Source organism: Symphodus melops (assembly GCF_947650265.1).
Source record: "Symphodus melops genome assembly, chromosome: 7".
In the NCBI taxonomy this organism is placed as follows: Eukaryota; Metazoa; Chordata; class Actinopteri; order Labriformes; family Labridae; genus Symphodus; species Symphodus melops.
In genome coordinates, this window is record NC_136697.1 from 27,856,671 (window position 1) to 27,880,036 (window position 23,366).

A 23,366-nucleotide genomic window follows, 5' to 3' on the forward strand; every position below is an offset into this window, starting at 1 on the left:
GTGAACTCAGCAGGACAATGAAGAAATGATGTGCTACAGGTGGCAGGTTAAAGTGACCAGTGAAGATTTAAAGTGACATACTGTATGTGTTTAGAAGCAGTGAGTTATGTATACAGCAGGTTAACAGTTACAATAATAATAATAACAGTAATAATAAAAGATGTATCATCAGGGAGAAGAGGCAGAGAAATATGGAGCCATGGACAGAAAAGAGGAGCATGGTGCAGATTTTAAACCAAGACTTCTTTAACAACAAGGAAACAAAGTTGAATTCATCAGCGCTGCTCCTCTTCATTTAGTGACTCATACTAAGATCGCCCCTCCCACTTCCTGCTCTCAAATAAAGCCTGTGTCACTCTGTATATGGTTCTTTCCAGGTTCCCTCCCCTTTGGATCTACATTTTTCGAGATGGGTGTAACCAACCTGAGCTGCACATTCTCTGCACAGACGCATAAGTTTGTAGATCACAGGTGACACTAGTCTCAGTTCTGAGGAAGCGAAGCTCGAGCAGTCGTTACCGAGAAGAGAAATGGCTCAGAAAGGAGTTCAGCTGGACAGAGAGAAATTCTGCTGTTCCATCTGCCTGGAACTACTGAAGGATCCTGTGACTACAGTCTGTGGACACAGCTACTGCATGAAGTGTATTAAAAATCACTGGGATACAGAGAATGAGAAAACAATCTACAGCTGCCCTCAGTGCAGAGAGGAATTTACACAGAGGCCTGACCTGAGGACAAACACCATATTAGCAGATTTAGTGGAGGAGCTGAAGACAACTGGACTCCAAGCTGCTCCTGATGATCATCGTAATTATATTTCTTTAATTACAGCATTTTTTATCATCACATTCATCGCTTATTATGTTCATGAAAAGCTGGTGGAGCCCTCCAAGAAGCTCCAGGAGAATGTCTGCTCTCGTCATGATGAGGTGATGAAGATGTTCTGTCGTACTGATCAGCAGTCTATCTGTTATCTCTGCTCTGTGGACGAACACAAAGGTCACAACACAGTCTCAGCTGAAGAAGAAAGGAGCGAGAAGCAGAGAGAGCTCGAGGTGAGTCGACAAAACATCCAGCAGAGAATCCAGGACAGAAAGAAAGATGTGAAGCTGCTCCAACAGCAGGTGGAGGCTATCAATGACTCTGCTGATAAAACAGTGGAGCACAGTGAGAAGATGTTCACTGAGCTGATCCGTCTCATGGAGAAAAGACGCTCTGATGTGAAGCAGCAGGTCAGATCCCAGCAGCAAACTGAAGTGAGTCGAGTCAGAGAGCGTCAGGAGAAGCTGGAGCAGGAGATCACTGAGCTGAAGAGGAAAGACGCTGAGATGGAGAAGCTGTCACACACACAGGACCACATCCAGTTTCTACAGGACTACCCCTCACTGTCAGCACTCAGTGAATCTACACACTCATCCAGCATCAAGATCCGTCCTCTGAGGTACTTTGAGGACGTGACAGCAGCTGTGTCAGAAGTTAGAGATCAACTACAGGACGTCCTGACAGAAAAATGGACAAACGTCTCACAGACAGTGACTGAAGTGGATGTTTTACTGTCAGATCCAGATTACATGACCAGAGCTGAGTTCTTAAAATATTCATGTGACATCACACTGGATCCAAACACAGCAAACACACTGCTGTTATTATCTGATGAAAACAGAAAAGTAACACGAGTGAGTAAACATCAGCCATATTCTAGTCACCCAGACAGATTCACTTATTATTGGCAGGTCCTGAGTAAAGAGAGTCTGACTGGACGTTGTTACTGGGAGGTGGAGAGGACAGGAGATGAAGTGTTTGTAGCAGTCGCATACAAGAATATCAGCAGAGCAGGGAGGTCAAATGAATGTGCATTTGGATCCAATGACAAATCTTGGAGGTTATATTGTGACAACAACAGTTATACCTTTTATTACAACAAAGTCCTGACTCCTGTCTCAGGTCCTCGGTCCTCCAGAGTAGGAGTGTACCTGGATCACAGAGCAGGTATTCTGTCCTTCTACAGCATCTCTGAAACCATGACTCTCCTCCACAGAGTCCAGACCACATTCACTCAGCCTCTACATGCTGGACTCAGGTTATATAATGATGGATCCTCTGCTGAGTTGTGTAAACTGAAATAGACAGAAGTCATTTCAGGGACAGAGGCTTCAAGTCTGTGTTTAAACTTTTAAACTTATTTAGTCTTCATATTTGTATCTGAGAACTCATCGTTGTCTCTCACTGTACACACATGACCTGTCAATCAAACATTAGGGGCGGTACTTTGACGTCTAAATATCTGTTGTGGTGTTTTAAGGTCATTGTCTTAAGGTGGCGAAACTTTTTATATTTCAGGGTGAAATAGCTCCGTCTCCACTAGTTTCTTGCCATCTTCTCGGTGTGTCAGGGGATTAAATTGACTGCACAGCGTGCTACTTTGTTGAGATCAGTTCAAACAGCGTAATAGTTAAATAAAGAGATTTAGGGAGCTGTTTGCGTGCTTCATGCTGTTTTATTTACACGTATATCTTGTTCGTGGGAAATATTAATTTGATGATATTTCTACAAAGTTTAGATGCATTCCACTTTAAATGTTTTTAATAAATCCTGTGTTATCTAACTATGTCACTTTGGTTTAGTCACTTGGATGCATTTGAGGTCGGCTTTTTAAGTCTAACAAGTATTACATTGATTTAAAAGCAAACAGCTTCATGAATTTATATTTGTATGTGTAATACTGAAATGAAACCATGAAGATTAATGCTTCAATGATTTGTTGAAAATGATTAGTAATGATGGAAAGCAGGTTAATGATGAAATGCTGATTGTGATTTTGTTGAAATGAAAGGAGAAATTCAATTATACATTTGTTGATGAAGAGATTTAGATTGTGTTCATGTAAAGCTCTCGAGTAAAATGAAGAACAGTTTGTATTTCTGTTTATAAGACTCACTGATGAACATGTTGTCTTTTTATGGTTTAAGAGTTACAACCTGCTGCTCCTGATGATTCACTTTGATTACTGTGTAAATAAATCCATGGAAAAGGAGTTGAGTTGTCCAGCGTCCTCTGTAATCTTCAGGCCTCTTCAAGTTCAGCCAGACATTCACAAAAAACACCAAAAGAACTCCACACATACATGTAGCCATTGACTGTAGTTGTCATGGTAACATTTCAAGTCTGTGTATAAAAGGATGAAAAGAAAGGGAGATAGGACCGTCCCCTGTGAGAGTTGCTGATCACTCTGTCCGACACATTCTGTGGTCTGCCAGTCAGGTTGTCAACAATCCAGGACACAAGGGGAGCATCCAAATACACTGTTGTCATTTTGTCCCCCAGTAGAGTCGGATGGAAGGTGTCGAAAGCACTGAGAAAAGACCCTCACAGTGATGTCTGCTGGTCCAGGTGAGCGTATATGAAGTTTAGCAGGAACACAATGGCATCCTCCACTTCCTGTTGGGGCTGGTAGGCAAATTGTTAAGGGTCCAATTGGGGCCTGACTATCAGCTGGAACTGACTCAAGACAAGTCTCTGCAGAGTCTTCATGATGTAGGACATCAGTGTCACCCTTACTCATACCTGCAGGTCTGTGACAGGGAAATATTTTCATTGGTTAACTGAAGTTCACTGAAAGGAGGATGGAGGATCAGGTTTGACTGCTTTCCACAAAGAGCAGCTTTTTAAATAGACAGGGTGTGTCTCATAAACAACACACAGTGAAAACAGTTGATCTGAGGACACTGTTTCTCATACTAAGTTTATCTATAAATGGTAAATGGACTGGAGCTTGTAAACGCGCTTTTCTAGTCTTCTGACTACTCAAATCGCTTTTACACCACAGGTCACACCTACCTATTCACACTGATGGCTGGTTGCCCCTTCAAGTAGCTAATTCCATTCATGCACATTAATTCGCCCCTGATGCAGCAGGGGGAGCAATTCAGGGTTAAGTGTCTTGCCCAAGGACACATTGTACATGTTGCTCGCAGGAGCATCTGATTGAGAGACTCTACCAACTGAGCCACAGCCGCCCCGTAGTGCCATAGTGCACATGTCAACAAGGCAATTCAAAGTACTTTTTAATTAAAGGCCAGGCCCTAGTTGGATCTTCTCCAGTTCGCCTTGCAGCCCCAACAGGGAGTGGAGGATGTCATTGCGTTCCTGCTAAACCACATCTATGGTTATTTCCCATGTTAACCGTTCTTGCACCAATAGACCAAGACTAATTCCTTGTATGTGTAAATATATTTGGCAATAAAACCAGATTGTGATTCTGATTGTGACATGGACAAGCTGGACAGCGCTGTGAGGGTCATGTGTTTTTATCCTCCAGTGCTTTCAACATCGTCTGTCCTGCTCTACTGGGGGGAAAAATGACAACAGTGCAGTTGCAGTTTCCACGTCAGGCCTGAAGATGGTAACATCTATTATGCCCGTGAACCTCAGCTGTCTCCAGGGTAACCACAATCCACCAGTCTGTTGCTGAAGCATTGTTTTGTAATCTATGATGTTGGATTCTGTCCATGTGTTCAGGACAAAGGACTCAGGCCTGTGTCCTTTTTTTAAAGCATAACTTAAGTCATTTTGAAGGAATAAGACACACAATCTTAACACCAGCACCCCCTCAATAGCACCTTACATGCAATAATGAAAAAGAGGGGGGTGGGGGGGTCTGAACTCTTTATCCTCATTGGAGGAAGCCCTAGCTCAACCCACAGGCAGACTGAGGGTGCGGTCACGCTGGCCATCCGCACCACGCCTGTACAGTTCCTTGGATTTAGCACACTTCGGAGGAGAGGTGTGCTTGGGCACGGTACACTTCATGCACGAGCACAAACACGCAGGTACACAACGCTGACAGCCTTCATTATGGAGAAATCCAGAGTTTTATGGCTGTATCTGACTATAATCAAAATAAGTCACAAAGTAGCTTTCATGTTCTGTGTTGTTCTCTGATGTGCAGACGAGGACTCGACTGCGCGTCCTGTACGGCACCGTACGGTGCCAGCATGACCGCACCCTGAGTCCATAAAACTCCATCACCTCTCAAGAGCAACGGTCTTCCAATGCTTTGAGCATCAGACGATACAACCTCTCTTCATATGCTTGGACCCTGGCATTCGAGGAGGCCAACTCCCTGACACAGATCAACTCCCTTGTTGCTCCATGATTCTGTCGATCTGAACATGCTCAATTCAAGCATCAGAGGATTCAGCTGGATATTTCCACAGCATATTTTTGGAGCACTGCAGACAGCCCACTGATCCCGGAATACACAAGGACAGAAATGGCTTTTAGAAATAGTTGTTTTTCTTTTATAACCACAGATAATTGTGCATTGTTGTTTTTTAAAGATGTATTTTTGGCATTTTTGCCTTTATTAGAAAAGGAAGGACAGTGGACGGAGGAGGGAATCAGGGAGAGAGAGAGAGAGTGGAGAACGACATGTGGGAAAGGAGCCATAAGCCGGACGTGAACCCGGGCTGCCAGCGTGAGGACTGTAGCCTCGATACATGGGAGTGAGCACACTGCCACTACGCAACCAGCGCCCCCTTGTGCATTACTGTTGATGTCACATTCTGTTTATTATCTGTTGTAAGCTGCTGCATCTTCTTTTATTGTGCTGAACAGCTGTGTTCGCCACTGTGTGTTTTCCTTCAATGCTATGCTAGTTTACTTCCAGCTAACGGCTTCCATCATCAGAAAAGACAAATGTACTGTTGAATCAAAGTCGGCTCACTGGCTTTCTCGTGTTTAAGTAATATTTACCTAACTCAGCTCAGAGAGCTTCAGCTTTTCATTGGGCTGCCACATAGCTCCCTTTGTTGTCCACCATCTTGTCCGCATGTGATGTGACCACATGGTGCATCTTCCCTCTCCACCATCTTTCAGATCCCTCCTGAAAGATGGTGGGCGAGAGATCTCGCTGATATTAAACTGGTGTCTCCTTAGGTTTATTGACTCAGTTTAATAATATTGTTGATTTATATTAATAAGTAACTTAGGATAACTATTAATATTAATTTGATAACCACATTATATTATGTAAAACCCAACAATGACAACTTGTATTACTTAGTATTTAAATTTCCACAGAGTTGGTAAGAATACCACTCTGCTATTTGAAACTCTGTCAATGCCTGTGATTGGTCAAATACTTCAAACAAGGGCTGTTATGGAAATCCAAAGTTTATCTATTCTGTATTCCTTTGTAAACAGCGTTGTGCTTTAAATGTTTTTCTGATCACCAATTGTCTGAATAAAAGAATCAAACAGTGTCCTCGCCCAAGTTCAACTATTATTACAGTTTGTTGTTTTTGAGTCACACACTGTCTCTTTTAAAAATTGCTCTTTGAGGAACGCAGTCAAACCTGAACGTCCATCATGTTGCCAGCGATCTCAGTGAACCGATGAAAATATTTCTCTCCTCCCTCCCCGTCACAAACTTGCAGGTATGAGGATGGGTGTGAATTTTTAACTGTGAATTACTGGAACTAAAAACCTTATTCACTGCAGCAAGTCAACAAGAGCAGACGGTTGTTGTCCATCAGAGCTCTGACTGTGTTTCTATCCAGAGAAAGAGGAACTGTTTGACCATCACCAGAACTGAGAGGAGAAATGGCTCAGAGAGGAAACCAACTGGACCGAGTGAAATTCTGCTGTCCCATCTGTCTGGAATTACTGAAGGATCCGGTGACGACTTCCTGTGGACACAGCTACTGCATGAAGTGTATTAAAAACCATTGGGATACAGAGGACTGTAAGAGCATCTACAGCTGCCCTCAGTGCAGACAGGACTTCATACCGAGGCCTGTCCTGGGGAAAAACACCATGTTAGCAGATTTAGTGGAGGAGCTGAAGAAGACTGGACTCCAAGCTGCTCCTGCTGATCACTGCTATGCTGGACCTGAAGATGTGGCCTGTGATGTCTGCACCGGGCGGAAACTGAAAGCCTGTAAGTCCTGTCTGCAGTGTCTGGCCTCTTACTGTGAGAATCACCTCCAGCCTCATTTTAAAGTACCATCATTTAAGAAACACAAGCTGGTGGAGCCGTCCAAGAAGCTCCAGGAGAACGTCTGCTCTCGTCATAATGAGGTGATGAAGATATTTTGTCGCACTGATCAGCAGTCTATCTGTTATCTCTGCTCTGTGGACGAACACAAAGGTCACGACACAGTCTCAGCTGCAGCAGAAAGGAGCGAGAAGCAGAGAGAGCTCGAGGTGAGTCGACAAAACATCCAGCAGAGAATCCAGGACGGAGAGAAAGATGTGAAGCTGCTCCAACAGGAGGTGGAGGCTATCAATGGCTCTGCTGATAAAACAGTGGGGAACAGTGAGAAGATGTTCACTGAGCTGATCCGTCTCATGGAGAAAAGACGCTCTGATGTGAAGCAGCAGGTCAGATCCCAGCAGCAAACTGAAGTGAGTCGAGTCAGAGAGAGTCAGGAGAAGCTGGAGCAGGAGATCACTGAGCTGAAGAGGAAAGACGCTGAACTGGAGAAGCTGTCACACACACAGAACCACATCCAGTTTCTACAGGACTACCCCTCACTGTCAGCACTCAGTGAATCTACACACTCATCCAGCATCAAGATCCGTCCTCTGAGGTACTTTGAGGACGTGACAGCAGCTGTGTCAAAAGTTAGAGATAAACTACAGGACATCCTGATAGACAAATGGACAAACATCTCACAGACACTGACTGAAGTGGATGTTTTACTGTCAGATCCAGAACCAGAACCAGAGCCCAAGACCAGAGCTGAGTTCTTAAAATATTCATGTGACCTCACACTAGATCCAAACACAGCAAACACAAATCTGTTATTTGATGGGAACAGAAAAGTAACACGAGTGAGTGAACATCAGTCTTATTCTAATCACCCAGACAGATTCACTTATTGGCCTCAGGTCCTGAGTAAAGAGAGTCTGACTGGACGTTGTTACTGGGAAGTGGAGAGGGAAGAAGGTGTTTGTGTAGCAGTCGCATACAAGAATATCAGCAGAGCAGGCAGCTCACATGAATGTTGGATTGGACACAATGACAAATCTTGGAGGTTTGACTTTTCAAACAACGGTTATTACTTTTTAAACAACAATGTCTACACTCCTCTCTCAGGTCCTCGGTCCTCCAGAGTAGGAGTGTACCTGGATCACACAGCAGGTATTCTGTCCTTCTACAGCATCTCTGAAACCATGACTCTCCTCCACAGAGTCCAGACCACATTCACTCAGCCTCTACATGCTGGACTCGGGGTTTATGATGATGGAGCCTCTGCTGAGTTGTGTAAACTCAGACAGAAGTCATTTCAGGGACAGAGGCTTAAAGTCTGTGTTTAAATTCTTTAACTTATTTAGTCTTCATGTTTGTGGCTGAGAACTCATTGTTGTCTATTACTGCACACAGATCACCTGTCAATCAAAGATTAGGGGCGGTACTTTGACGTCTAAATATCTGTGGTGGTGTTTGAGTTTTTGTGTTTTCTAATTTAGTTGCTCCACGTTGTGTAAAGAAACCTGTGATCAGATTAACTATGATTAGTTCATCAGAGTGAATGTGTTTGATATAATGAGGAACAGAGAGCTATTTGAAAACTGTGGTGATCTTAATATTGAGGACATGATTGATTCTTTTCTTTCATAGAAAGAGGTTGTGAATATCATAAAGGACTACCGTCGCCTCCTGGCAGGGAGAGTTGTTTCCTCTCACATGCTCAGAACGTACATGGTTGGCTGTCAGCTGTAGTCTTTGTGTCGTGTTCAAGACCAACTTTTGGGACAAGATGTGAGGCGACGCCGTAGGTGGCCTCCGTCTCCACTAGTTCCTTGCTGTCTGCTTGGTGTGTCAGAGTATTGATTGACTGCACAGCGTGCTGCTTTGTATTCGTTTGTTTGGATCAGTTCAAACAGTGTGATAGTTAAAAGCAGAGATATAGGAAGCTGTTTGCGTGCTTCATGCTCTTTTATTTACACTTATATCTTGTTTGTGGGAAATATTAATGTGATAATATTTCTACTAAGTCTATGCATTCCACTTCTTTAAATGTTTTTAATAAATCATGTATATGTTACTATGTCACTTTGGTTTTGTCACTTGGATGAATTCAAGGTCGGCTTTTTAAGTCTAACAAATATTACAATGATTTAAAAGCAAACAGCTTCATGAATTTATATTTGTGTGTAAAACTGAAATGAAACCATGATGATTAATGCTTCAGTGATTTGTTGAAAATGATTAGTAATGATGGAAAGCAGGTTAATGATGAAATGCTGATTGTAATTTTGTTGAAATGAAAGGACAAATTCAATGAAGAGATTTAGATTGTGCTCATGTAAAGGTCTCGAGTAAAATGAAGAACAGTTTGTATTTCTGTTTATAAGACTCACTGATGAACATGTTGTCTTTTTATGGTTTAAGGGTTACAGCATACTGCTCCTGATGATTCACTTTGTGTAAATAAATTCATGGAAAAAGGAGTTGAGTTGTCCAGCGTCCTCTGTAATCTTCAGGCCTCTTCAAGTTCACCCAGACATTCAAAACATGCACCAAAAGAACTCTACACATACATGTAGCCATTGACTGTAGTTGTCATGGTAACATTTCAAGTCTGTGGGTGGGTCGGTCGGATGGTTGGACGGACAGAAGGATCCCAGAGTTGCTGTCCACTCTGTCCGACACTTCCTGTGGTCTGCCAGTCAGGTTGTCAACAATCCAGGACCCAAGGGGAGCATCCAAATACACTGTTGTGATGTTGTCCCCCAGTAGAGTCGAATGGAAGGTGTCGAAAGCACTGAGAAAAGACCCTCACAGTGCTGTCTGCTTGTCCAGGTGAGCGTATATGAAGTTTAGCAGGAAAACAATGGCATCCTCCACTTCCTGTTGGGGCTGGTAGGCAAATTGTTAAGGGTCCAATTGGGGCCTGACTATCAGCTGGACTTGATCGAAGACAAGTCTCTGCAGAGTCTTCTTGATGTAGGACATCAGTGTCACCCATCCTCATACCTGCAGGTCTGTGACGAGGAATTATTTTCATTGGTTAACTGAAGTTCACTGAAAGGAGGATGGAGGATCAGGTTTGACTGCTTTCCACAAAGAGCAGCTTTTTAAATAGACAGGGTGTGTCTCATAAACAACACACAGTTTGCTTAAAATTTGCTTTACGTTAGTTTAGTGTATAATAGTTATATGTTTTATTGAGTCTCATTTATTAACTTAATGTTCCTTTATTAAATAAATTGTGTTAAAATTTAAAGAGCAGATTTTTGTAATTACTGTGTATTTGCAATGTGATATAAGCTGGGTGCAATGGCTTTGTGTTTGTATTTCACACCATTAATTTATGAAATACAGATTAATCAATAATATTAGTATTTAATAAACTAATTTGACACTGATATTGTAATATTTTGTTCTGTGATATTAAACTGGTGTCTCCATAGGTTTATTAACTCAGTTTAATAATAGTGTTGATTTTTATTAATAAGTAACTAAGGACAACTATTAATGTTGATTTGATAACCATATTTTATTATGAAAAACCCAACAATGACAACATGTTAAACTTGTATTATAACTAAATATTTGAGTTTGCTCTGAGTTGGTAAAATGTCGCTCTGCTGTTAGAAGCCCTGCCAATGCCTGTGATTGGTCAAATACTACAAACTCTGTCTATTTCTGTGAAGGCTGTTATGGAAGCCACTAGTTTATTTATTCTCTGTTTTCCTTTGTAAAAAGTGTTTTAAATGTTTTTATCATTATTTGACTTAAAAACAGAATCAAACAGTGTCCTAGCTTAAGTCCAACTATTATTACTGTTGTTTTTGAGTCACACCCTGTCTCACTAAAAAGATGCTCTTTGAGGAACGCAGTCAAACCTGAACCTCACACAATTAAAATTTATCTCTCCTCCCTCCACGTAACAAACCTGCAGGTATGAGGATGGGTGTGAATTTTAAACTATGAATTACTGGAACTGAAAAACCTCATTCAGTGCAGCAAGTCAACAAGAGCAGACGGTTGTTGTCCATCAGAGCTCTGACTGTGTTTCTATGCAGAGAAAGAGGAACTGTTGGACCATCACTGAGAGGAGAAATGGCTCAGAGAGGAAAGGAACTGGACCACGTGAAATTCTGCTGTCCCATCTGTCTGGATGCGCTGAAGGATCCAGTGACTACTACCTGTGGACACAGCTACTGCATGAAGTGTATAAAAAATCACTGGGATACAGAGAAAAAGAAGAGAGTCTACAGCTGCCCTCAGTGCAGACAGGACTTCAAAAAGAGGCCTGTCCTGAGGAAAAACACCATGTTAGCAGATTTAGTGGAGGAGCTGAAGACAACTGGACTCCAAGCTGCTCCTGCTAAACATCGTAATTCTATTTATAAAATTGCAGCTTTGTTGATCATCCCATTCATCGCTTATGTTCTTTACAAACTTGTGGAGTCGTCAAAGAAGCTCCAGGAGAACGTCTGCTCTCGTCATAATGAGGAGATGAATATGTTCTGTCGCACTGATCAGCAGTCTATCTGTCTCCACTGTTTAAAGGATGAACACAAAGGTCACGACACAGTCACAGCTGCAGCAGAAAGGAGCGAGAAGCAGAGAGAGCTCAAGGTGAGTCGACAAAACATCCAGCAGAGAATCCAGGACGGAGAGAAAGATGTGAAGCTGCTCCAACAGGAAGTGGAGGCTATCAATGGCTCTGCTGATAAAACAGTGGGGAACAGTGAGAAGATGTTCACTGAGCTGATCCGTCTCATGGAGAAAAGACGCTCTGATGTGAAGCAGCAGGTCAGATCCCAGCAGCAAACTGAAGTGAGTCGAGTCAGAGAGCGTCAGGAGGAGCTGGAGCAGGAGATCACTGAGCTGAAGAGGAAAGACGCTGAACTGGAGAAGCTCTCACACACACAAGATCACAACCAGTTTCTACAGGACTACCCCTCAGTGTCAGCACTCAGTGAATCTACACACTCATCCAGCATCAAGATCCGTCCTCTGAGGTACTTTGAGGACGTGACAGCAGCTGTGTCAGAAGTCAGAGATAAACTACAGGACGTCCTGACAGACAAATGGACAAACATCTCACAGACACTGACTGAAGTGGATGTTTTACTGTCAGATCCAGAGTACATGACCAGAGCTGAGTTCTTAAGATATTCATGTGACATCACACTGGATCCAAACACAGCAAACACATGGCTGTTATTATCGAAGAGGAACAGAAAAGTGACATTAGTGAGTGAACAACAGTCTTATTCTAGTCACCCAGACAGATTCACTTATTGGCCTCAGGTCCTGAGTAAAGAGAGTCTGACTGGACGTTGTTACTGGGAGGTCGACTGGAGAGGAGGAGGAGTTTGTGTAGCAGTCACAGACAAGAATATCTGCAGAGCAGGGGAGTCAGGTGAATGTTTGCTTGGATTTAATGACAAATCTTGGATTTTAGCTTTTGACGACAGTTATTACTTTATGCACAATAATGTCCAGACTCCTGTCTCAGGTCCTCAGTCCTCCAGAGTAGGAGTGTACCTGGATCACAGAGCAGGTATTCTGTCCTTCTACAGCATCTCTGAAACCATGACTCTCCTCCACAGAGTCCAGACCACATTCACTCAGCCTCTACATGCTGGACTCTGGATTGATTATGTTGGATCCTCTGCTGAGTTGTGTTAACTGAAATAGACAGAAGTCATTTCAGGGACAGAGGCTTCAAGTCTGTTTTTAAACTCTCAAATTTAAGGTGGCGCTCCATCCTGTGTCTCTTTAGCTGTGGAGACTGTCTCTGCTTATGATGATGTTTGTTCGCCTGAACACTGTTTCTCTTTTTGGAGTGAATCCCTCGTTGTCATTTCTTTGTAGTTTCAATGAAACTTTGTGTATTTCAGGGTCAAATAGTTCAAACAATCCAAACTACTTCTTCTCTTCATTAGATTAATTTAGTTGCTCCACTTTGTGTAAAGAAACCTGTGATCAGATTGACTGTGATTAGTTTGTCAGAGTGAATGTTGCGGTTATAATGAGGAACAGAGAGCTCCATAGAAAAAGGTTGTGCATCAAACAAGTATAAATTTAAAGGCAAACAACAGCTTCATGAATTTATATTTGTGTGTAATATTGAAATAAAAACATGATTAATGCTTCAATGATTTGTTGAAAATGATTAGTAATGATGGAAAGCAGGTTAATGATGAAATGTTGATTGTGATTTTGTTGAAATGAAAGGACAAATTCAATGAAGAGTTGATGTTGATAAAGAGATTTAGATTGTGTTCATGTAAAGCTCTCGAGTAAAATGAAGAACAGTTTGTATTTCTGTTTATAAGACTCAGCTCTGTTTACAGCATACTGCTCCTGATGATTCACTTTGATTACTGTGTAAATAAATCCATGGAAAAAAGAGTTGCGTTGTGCAGCGTCCTCTGTAATCTTTAGGCCTCTTCAAGTTCAGCCAGACATTCACAACACACATTCACTGTGTTCTTCAAAGCTTTTATTTGATGTATTTTTAAGGTCAAATATTCAATTTGCTCCAAAATGAGACATACAGACAGAAAGCACTGTTTGGGTAGCTTGGGTGTTATTACCTACTTTCACCACAAGATGGTGTGTCGTACTATACAGTAGGTGAGTCCTTCAGCATGGAAGAACAGTACAGTCACATTGTAGTTCAATGTGCTGTTAAAAGATGATGTGCATCAATGTGCTTTTCTATTTGTGTGCATTTGCAGATCATGGGCTCTGCAATAAACATTTCTTCAAGTGTGTAACATGTTACCCTTTTTCAGCTAAGTGTAACTGATAACTAATTTCATTAGCTAATAATTAATGCTGGGTTGATATCAGAAACTCCTGCATTAGTTACTATTGTCTAACTTCAGTTAAAATGTATTCAACTTGTCTCCATTCAAATGTCAAATCAAACATAACCAAGTGTAACGGATATAAATACTCTAATCATTATGTAAATTAATTGGTATACATCAGTTCCAATGAACTATCTATCAATCATGTACTTCTATCTCACAGGATAGAAATAAAACCCTGAGATTTCTGAAACCAGATATGTTCTTTAACCTTTTAAATCTATTTATGTACCTTAATAACATTTTAAACATAGCATTATATTATATTAAATCTTTTAACCAGTTAAGATGAACTTTCGTTCCTCATATCAAATATTTATATTGGCAATTAAGTTAACTAACTCACCCTCATCTTACATAGATAAACAAGAGGATAAACACTCAATCTGATGACTTCTAAGTCAATACAAAAGAATATAACTTTAAATCAGTTATAAGTTAATGACACAATAAAAATGATAACAGTTATAATTCAATAACACAGAATATAAAGGATAACAGAATATATCACGAAGGCACTTTTAGCTGTGTTAATACGATCAAAGATCTGCTACATTAGTGACTAGCCTAGCTGAGCTAGCAGCAGAGCTAAATAAAAACAAATTCACATTTAAATGCTAATGATTAGCACGCAGCTAGCGCGATTAGCGATCTTTTTAAAGCATCTTAAACAACATAAGTGTGTGAGCTTTAACACGTAGTATTTGTTTTTTTTCTCATATAAGTCAATATAGTGACTAAAGCACAGTTCAGAGTAAAGCTGATAATCCTCTCCTGCAGTTATCACATTTTGTTCCTTAACATTTTTAAATATGTTCAGTCTTGTGCCTAAATTGTATTAATATTTAATATGAGATAATAATGATTGATTTGTGGATCCCTTTCACCTGTCTCCTCCCTGACATGAGTTACACCTCTTCTTTATCTGATAGTAGAGATCACATTTATAATTTAATATGGAGAGAGTAAATAAAGCTGCACTAACACCATCTGTCATGTTTCTGTTTTATCTTCATTTCTTTTATCTAAGTTTCTGGTTAGCAGGCTAGCAGCAGTGAAAGCTACCTGAGGTCACAGTAACATGTTTTAATGAAGACTAGGCTTCTTTTATGAACAAACACGATATGCTTGATTATTTTAATTAAATTAACATAACCTCTGTTGACATTAATTATCCCCAAGAGAGCTAAAACATCCCAAATAATTTAGTTTAATCGCAAACCAGTTTACCAGTGTTACGGTGTGAATGGTGACCGTGTTATCTGGAGACTTCCTGCTGAGTTAGTCGTGTGTCGTAGTTACAACAGGAAGTGTCCTGACTCGATTTTAAAAGAAAATGTCTGATAAATAATAAATAAAGAGACAATCGTTGGAACACTTTCCCTCTTTGAACCACGTCGCTGCTACAGCTACAGACGCATGAGCTGAGAGTCACTAATCAGCACGGTCACCATTTAAACCGTAACACCGGGATGTGAAAGAACTTTATTTTTGAAGTATTTTTAACTTCTTAAAATACACAGCTGTCACTTTGAACACAAAATTAAACGGACACTTTGAACCTCAGTGTTTACTGGCAGTTTTATACACGCAGTTAAATGTTGTAGGTAAGGTTGAACCTACTGTAAACCATCGTCCTCCGTGTTGTCAGCCGTTACCATAGAAACCAACCTGGTGCTGCGTTCACGCGCCGTAGGGAAATCACAACTCATTCTGGATCTGATATGGAAGCCGTGGAAGCTCATTTCCACCTGTAAAACAGTGAAAATCTTACATAATATCTTCGCCTTTTTCTCTCATAATTCGGCTGTGACTTATTATCTCACAATTTAAACAATTACTCAAATCAATGACTTATTATCTCTTATTTTTTAACTTTTTATCTCAATTTGATCTTTTATCTCGTTTTGACTTTTCACACAAAGACAGAGGCTACTTTCTTAATTTCAAGTTTTAAACATAAAACTATGATTAAATATCTCATTATGAACTTAAACTCATAACTTTTTTTATGAAGTAATTATAAACTTATATAATGTAAAATAGACTTATTATCCCATTATTTCTGTTTTTAAACCAATTTATTGTGTACTCTCTCATTATTGTGACTTTTGATCTTGTACCTCCAACTTCCTGTCTCATAACGGTTATTTGTCCCACAATTTGGGCTTTTATCTCACACTTACAGCTTGCTATCTTTTCATGACAAAGTTCTCAAAATTTCACCTGGTTTAGTCAGACAAGTTGGAATATTTCATAATAAATGTCATGTCAAACTGCATTGATGTCTCAAAGCAAGAACATAGGGAGAAAATCAATCTTAAGACATAAGATAAGATATAACTTTATTGATGCCCAATGGGGAGATTCTGGCATTGCAGCAGCAGTACAGAATAAAAAAAGAAAAGAAAAATAGAATAAAATAGGAACATAAATGCAATTCCAAAAATAGTAGAACAGGATATACACAGAGGACTAAACATAAAGGGGTGAGCTCAACAGGACAATGAAGAAATGTGCAATAAGTGGCAGGTTAAAGTGACCAGTGAAGGTTTAAAGTGACATGTGTTTAGAAGCAGTGAGTTATGTAAACAGCAGGTTAACAGTTATAATAATAATGGTAATAGTAAAAGATGCATCATCAGGGAGAAGAGGCAGATGAATATGGAGCCATGGACAAAAAAGAGGAGCATGGTACAGATTTTAAACCCAGACTTCTTTGACTACAAGAAAACAAAGTTGAATTTATCAGCGCTGCTCCTCTTCCTGGAGTGGCACAGACTTTGATCGCCCCTCCCACTTCCTGCTCTCAAATAAAGCCTGTGTAACTCTGTATATGGTTCTTCCAGGTTCCCTCCCCTTTAGATCCCCTCCCACTTCTTCTTCCTGCTCTCAAATAAAGCCCGTGTCACTCTGTATATGGTTCTTTCCAGGTTCCCTCCCCTTTAGATTCACATTTTCGAGATGTGTGTAACCAACCTGAGCTGCACATTCTCTGCACAGACGCATAGTTTGTAGATCACAGGTGACACTAGTCTCAGTTCTGAGGAAGCGAAGCTCGAGCAGTCATTACTGAGAGGAGAAATGGCTCAGAAAGGAGTTCAGCTGGACAAAGAGAAATTCTGCTGTTCCATCTGTCTGGAACTACTAAAGGATCCTGTGACTACAGTCTGTGGACACAGCTACTGCATGAAGTGTATTAAAAGTCACTGGGATACAGAGAATGAGAAAACAATCTACAGCTGCCCTCAGTGCAGAGAGGAATTTACACAGAGGCCTGTCCTGAGGACAAACACCATATTAGCAGATTTAGTGGAGGAGCTGAAGAAGACTGGACTCCAAGCTGCTCCTGTTGATCATCGTAATTATATTTCTTTAATTACAGCATTTTTTATCGTCACATTCATCGCTTATTATGTTCATCACATGCTGGTGGAGCCCTCCAAGAAGCTCCAGGAGAACGTGTGCTCTCGTCATAATGAAGAAATAAAAGTATATTGTCGTACCGATCAGCAGTCTATCTGTCTCCTCTGTTTAATGGACGAACACAAAGGTCACGACACAGTCTCAGTTGAACAAGAAAGGAGCGAGAAGCAGAGAGAGCTCGAGGTGAGTCGACAAAACATCCAGCAGAGAATCCAGGACGGAGAGAAAGATGTGAAGCTGCTCCAACATGAGGTGGAGGCTATCAATGGCTCTGCTGATAAAACAGTGAGGAACAGTGAGAAGATGTTCACTGAGCTGATCCGTCTCATGGAGAAAAGACGCTCTGATGTGACGCAGAAGGTCAGATCCCAGCAGCAAACTGAAGTGAGTCGAGTCAGAGAGCGTCAGGAGAAGCTGGAGCAGGAGATCACTGAGCTGAAGAGGAAAGACGCTGAACTGGAGAAGCTCTCACACACACAAGATCACAACCAGTTTCTACAGGACTACCCCTCAGTGTCAGCACTCAGTGAATCTACACACTCATCCAGCATCAAGATCCGTCCTCTGAGGTACTTTGAGGACGTGACAGCAGCTGTGTCAGAAGTCAGAGATAAACTACAGGACGTCCTGACAGACAAATGGACAAACATCTCACAGACACTGACTGAAGTGGATGTTTTACTGTCAGAACCAGAACCAGAACCAGAGCCCAAGACCAGAGCTGAGTTCTTAAAATATTCATGTGACATCACACTGGATCCAAACACAGCAAACACATGGCTGTTATTATCGAAGAGGAACAGAAAAGTGACATTAGTGAGTGAACAACAGTCTTATTCTAGTCACCCAGACAGATTCACTGATTGGCCTCAGGTCCTGAGTAAAGAGAGTCTGACTGGACGTTGTTACTGGGAGGTGGAGAGGAGAGGAACAGGAGTTTCTGTAGCAGTCACATACAAGAATATCAGCAGAGCAGGAGACTCAGATGAATGTTTGTTTGGATTCAGTGACACATCTTGGAGGTTAGATTGTAACAACAACAGATATTACTTTTGGTACAACAATGTCTGGACTCCTGTCTCAGGTCCTCGGTCCTCCAGAGTAGGAGTGTACCTGGATCACAGAGCAGGTATTCTGTCCTTCTACAGTATCTCTGAAACCATGACTCTCCTCCACAGAGTCCAGACCACATTCACTCAGCCTCTACATGCTGGACTCGGGGTTTATGATGATGGAGACTCTGCTGAGTTGTGTAAACTGAAATAGACAGAAGTCATTTCAGGGACAGAGGCTTCAAGTCTGTTTTTAAACTCTTAAATTTAAGGTGGCGCTCCTTCCTGTGTCTGTATAGCTGTGGAGACTGTCTCTGCTTATGATGACATTCATCACCTGAATACTGATTCTCTTTTTGGAGTGAATCCCTCGTTGTCATTTCTATGTCATTAAAATGAAATTTTGTGTATTTCAGGGTCAAATAGTTCAAACAATCCAAAGTACTTCTTCTCTTCATTAGATTAATTTAGTTGCTCCACTTTGTGTAAAGAAACCTGTGATCAGATTGACTGTGATTAGTTTGTCAGAGTGAATGTTGCGGTTATAATGAGGAACAGAGAGCTCCATAGAAAAAGGTTGTGCATATCATCATAATGGGCTACTGCCGCCTGCTGGCAGGGAGAGTTATTTCCTCTCACATACTCAGAAGTCAGTGGTGGTTGGCTGTCAGCTGTAGTCTTTGTGTCGTGTTCGAGTGCAACTTTTTGGACAAGACGTGAGGGGGAAGCCACAAGCGGCCTCCGTCTCCACTAGTTCACTACCGTCTGCTCGGTGTGTCAGAGGATTAAATTGACTGTGCAGCGTGCTGCTTTTTTATTGGTCTGTTTGGATCAGTTCAAACAGTGTGATGGTTAAATGCAGAGCTTCAGGGAGCTGTTTGTGTACTTCTTGCTCTTCTATTTGCACGTTTGTGGGAAAGATTACTTTGATAATATTTCTACAAAGTTTAGATGCATTCCACTTTAAATGTTTTTAATGAATCCTATATTATCTAACTATGTAACTTTGGTTTAGTCACTTGGATGCATTTGAGGTCGGCTTTTTAAGTCTAACAAGTTTACATTTAAAGGCAAACAACAGCTTCATGACTTTATATTTGTGTGTAATATTGAAATAAAAACATGATTAATGCTTCAGTGATTTGTTGAAAATGATTAGTAATGATGGACAGCAGGTTAATGAGGAAATGCTGATTGTGATTTTGTTGAAATAAAAGGAGAAATTCAATGATACATTTGTTGATGAAGAGATTTAGATTGTGTTCATGTAAAGCTCTTGAGTAATAGCATTAATAAGTTAATTAATAACTTAAACTCATAACTTTTTTATGAAGTAATTATAACCTTATATAATGTAAAATGAACTTATTATCCCATTATTTCTTGTTTTTAAACCAATTTATCGTGTACTATCTCATTATTGTGACTTTTGATCTTGTACCCGTTGTAACTGTTATTTGTCCGACAATTTGAGCTTTTATCTCACACTTACAACTTGCTATCTTTTCATAACAAAATTCTCAAAATTTCACCTGATTTAGTCAGATAAGTTGGAATATTTCATAATAAATGTCATGTCAAACTGCATTGATGTCTCAAAGCAAGAACATAGGGAGAAAATCAATCTTAAGACATAAGATAAGATATAACTTTATTGATGCCCAATGGGGAGATTCTGGCATTGCAGCAGCAGTACAGAATAAAAAACAAAATGAAAAATAGAATAAAATAGTGACAAATACAATTCCAAAAATAGTAGAACAGGATATACACAGAGGACTAAACATAAAGGGGTGAGCTCAACAGGACAATGAAGAAATGTGCAATAAGTGGCAGGTTAAAGTGACCAGTGAAGGTTTAAAGTGACATACTGTATGTGTTTAGAAGCAGTGAGTTATGTAAACAGCAGGTTAACAGTTATAATAATAATGGTAATAGTAAAAGATGCATCATCAGGGAGAAGAGGCAGATGAATATGGAGCCATGGACAAAAAAGAGGAGCATGGTGCAGATTTTAAACCCAGACTTCTTTGACAACAAGGAAATAAAGTTGAATTTATCAGCGCTGCTCCTCTTCCTGGAGTGGCACAGACTTTGATCGCCCCTCCCACTTCTTCTTCCTGCTCTCAAATAAAGCCTGTGTCACTCTGTATATGGTTCTTCCAGGTTCCCTCCCCTTTAGATTCACATTTTCGAGAAGTGTGTAACCAACCTGAGCTGCACATTCTCTGCACAGACGCATAGTTTGTAGATCACAGGTGACACTAGTCTCAGTTCTGAGGAAGTGAAGCTCGAGCAGTCGTTACTGAGAGGAGAAAATGGCTCAGAAAGGAGTTCAGCTGGACAGAGAGAAATTCTGCTGTTCCATCTGTCTGGAACTACTGAAGGATCCTGTGACTACATTCTGTGGACATAGCTACTGCATGAAGTGTATTAAAAGTCACTGGGATACAGAGAATGAGAAAACAATCTACAGCTGCCCTCAGTGCAGAGAGGAATTTACACAGAGGCCTGTCCTGAGGACAAACACCATATTAGCAGATTTAGTGGAGGAGCTGAAGAAGAATGGACTCCAAGCTGCTCCTGATGATCATCGTAATTATATTTCTTTAATTACAGCATTTTTGATCATCACATTCATCGCTTATTATGTTCATCACATACTGGTGGAGCCCTCCAAGAAGCTCCAGGAGAACGTCTGCTCTCGTCATAATGAAGAAATAAAAGTATATTGTCGCACTGATCAGCAGTCTATCTGTCTCCTCTGTTTAATGGACGAACACAAAGGTCACGACACAGTCTCAGCTGAAGAAGCAAGGAGCGAGAAGCAGAGAGAGCTCGAGGTGAGTCGACAAAACATCCAGCAGAGAATCCAGGACGGAGAGAAAGATGTGAAGCTGCTCCAACAGGAGGTGAAGGCTATCAATGGCTCTGCTGATAAAACAGTGGGGAACAGTGAGAAGATGTTCACTGAGCTGATCCGTCTCATGGAGAAAAGACTCTCTGATGTGAAGCAGCAGGTCAGATCCCAGCAGCAAACTGAAGTGAGTCGAGTCAGAGAGCGTCAGGAGAAGCTGGAGCAGGAGATCACTGAGCTGAAGAGGAAAGACGCTGAACTGGAGAAGCTCTCACACACACAGGACCACATCCAGTTTCTACAGGACTACCCCTCAGTGTCAGCACTCAGTGAATCTACACACTCATCCAGCATCAAGATCCGTCCTCTGAGGTACTTTGAGGACGTGACAGCAGCTGTGTCAGAAGTCAGAGATAAACTACAGGACATCCTGATAGACAAATGGACAAAAATCTCACAGACACTGACTGAAGTGGATGTTTTACTGTCAGATCCAGATTACATGACCAGAGCTGAGTTCTTAAAATATTCATGTGACATCACACTGGATCCAAACACAGCAAACACACTGCTGTTATTATCTGATGAAAACAGAAAAGTAACACGAGTGAGTGAACATCAGCCTTATTCTAGTCACCCAGACAGATTCACTGGATGGTATCAGGTCCTGAGTAAAGAGAGTCTGACTGGACGTTGTTACTGGGAGGTGGAGAGGAGAGGAGATGAAGTGTTTGTAGCAGTCGCATACAAGAATATCAGCAGAGCAGGGAGGTCAAATGAATGTGCATTTGGATCCAATGACAAATCTTGGAGATTAAATTGTGACAACAACAGTTATACCTTTTATTACAATAAAGTCAGGACTCCTGTCTCAGGTCCTCTGTCCTCCAGAGTAGGAGTGTACCTGGATCACAGAGCAGGTATTCTGTCCTTCTACAGCATCTCTGAAACCATGACTCTCCTCCACAGAGTCCAGACCACATTCACTCAGCCTCTACATGCTGGACTCAGGATTTATGATGTTGGAGCCTCTGCCGAGTTCTGTAAACTGAAATAGACAGAAGTCATGAAGGAGACAGGGGCTTTAAGTCTGTTTAATCTCTTACACTTATTTAGTCTTCATGTTTGTATCTGAGAACTCATCGTGGTCCCTCACTGCACACAGATCACCTGTCAATCAAACATTAGGGGTGGTACTTTGACGTCTAAATATCTGTTGTGCTGTTTTAAGGTCATTGTCTTAAGGTGGCGAAACTTTTTATATTTCAGGGTGAAATAGCTCCGTCTCCACTAGTTTCTTGCCATCTTCTCGGTGTGTCAGGGGATTAAATTGACTGCACAGCGTGCTGCTTTGTTGAGATCAGTTCAAACAGCGTAATAGTTAAATAAAGAGTTTTAGGAAGCTGTTTGCGTGCTTCATGCTCTTTTATTTACACATATCTTGTTCGTAGGAAATATTAATTTGATAATATTTCTACTAAGTTTAGATGCATTCCACTTTAAATGTTTTTAATAAATCCTGTATATGTAACTATGTCACTTTGCTTTAGTCACTTGGATGAATTAGAGGTCGGCTTTTTAAGTCTAACAAGCATTACATTGATTTAAATTCAAACAGCTTCATGAATTTAAATTTGTGTGTAATACTGAAATGAAACCATGAAGATTAATGCTTCAATGATTTGTTGAAAATGATTAGTAATGATGGAAAGCAGGTTAATGATGAGATGCTGATTGTGATTCTGTTGAAATGAAAGGAGAAATTCAATGATACATTTGTTGATGAAGAGATTTAGATTGTGTTCATGTAAAGCTCTCGAGTAAAATGAAGAACAGTTTGTATTTCTGTTCATAAGACTTATTAAAGAACATGTTGTCTTTTTATTGTTTAAGGGTTACAGCATACTGCTCCTGATGATTCACTTTGTGTAAATAAATCCATGGAAAAGGAGTTGAGTTGTTCAGCGTCCTCTGTAATCTTCAGGCCTCTTCAAGTTCAGCCAGACATTCACAACACACAATTCTGTCTATGTCTCATTTGGGAGCAAATTGAATATTTGACCTTAAAAATACATCAAGTAAAAGTATTGAAGAACACATGGAATGTGTGTTGTGAATGATCTGGATGGATCAGAGTTCACTGTGGGGGAAGAGATATCAGTCATTTATAGAGGTAATATACAGGG

At 40.8% G+C, this 23,366-nt stretch overlaps 2 protein-coding genes across 2 annotated transcripts; both read left to right on the forward strand.

The window, feature by feature from the left end:
- Positions 1–462: 462 nt before the first annotated feature.
- Positions 463–2,192, forward strand: LOC306826301 (nuclear factor 7, ovary-like). Its single transcript, XM_079347501.1, has 3 exons — positions 463–807; positions 1,048–1,475; positions 1,692–2,192. Exons 1-3 carry the CDS (start codon positions 531–533, stop codon positions 2,124–2,126), a joined length of 1,140 nt encoding a protein of 379 aa, XP_079203627.1. The 5' UTR covers positions 463–530; the 3' UTR covers positions 2,127–2,192.
- A 4,295-nt stretch (positions 2,193–6,487) lies between these two features.
- LOC306826302 (uncharacterized protein) lies at positions 6,488–23,126 on the forward strand. Its single transcript, XM_079347502.1, has 3 exons — positions 6,488–8,310; positions 20,639–21,617; positions 21,672–23,126. Exons 1-3 carry the CDS (start codon positions 6,604–6,606, stop codon positions 22,235–22,237), a joined length of 3,252 nt encoding a protein of 1,083 aa, XP_079203628.1. The 5' UTR covers positions 6,488–6,603; the 3' UTR covers positions 22,238–23,126.
- Positions 23,127–23,366: the final 240 nt, after the last annotated feature.

What these genes read in the sequence shown, in the direction of transcription:
- LOC306826302 (XM_079347502.1), top strand. Translation starts at nt 6,604, where the DNA reads ATGGCTCAGAGAGGAAACCAACTGGACCGAGTGAAATTCTGCTGTCCC. An exon ending in TTCAGGGACAGAGGCTTAAA is followed by an intron (nt 8,311 to 20,638) that starts GTCTGTGTTTAA and finishes TACTGAGAGGAG; the next exon opens with AAAATGGCTCAGAAAGGAGT. An exon ending in ACTACAGGACATCCTGATAG is followed by an intron (nt 21,618 to 21,671) that starts ACAAATGGACAA and finishes TTTTACTGTCAG; the next exon opens with ATCCAGATTACATGACCAGA.
- LOC306826301 (XM_079347501.1), top strand. Translation starts at nt 531, where the DNA reads ATGGCTCAGAAAGGAGTTCAGCTGGACAGAGAGAAATTCTGCTGTTCC. An exon ending in AGCTGCTCCTGATGATCATC is followed by an intron (nt 808 to 1,047) that starts GTAATTATATTT and finishes AGAAGCAGAGAG; the next exon opens with AGCTCGAGGTGAGTCGACAA. An exon ending in TGACAGCAGCTGTGTCAGAA is followed by an intron (nt 1,476 to 1,691) that starts GTTAGAGATCAA and finishes AGTAAACATCAG; the next exon opens with CCATATTCTAGTCACCCAGA.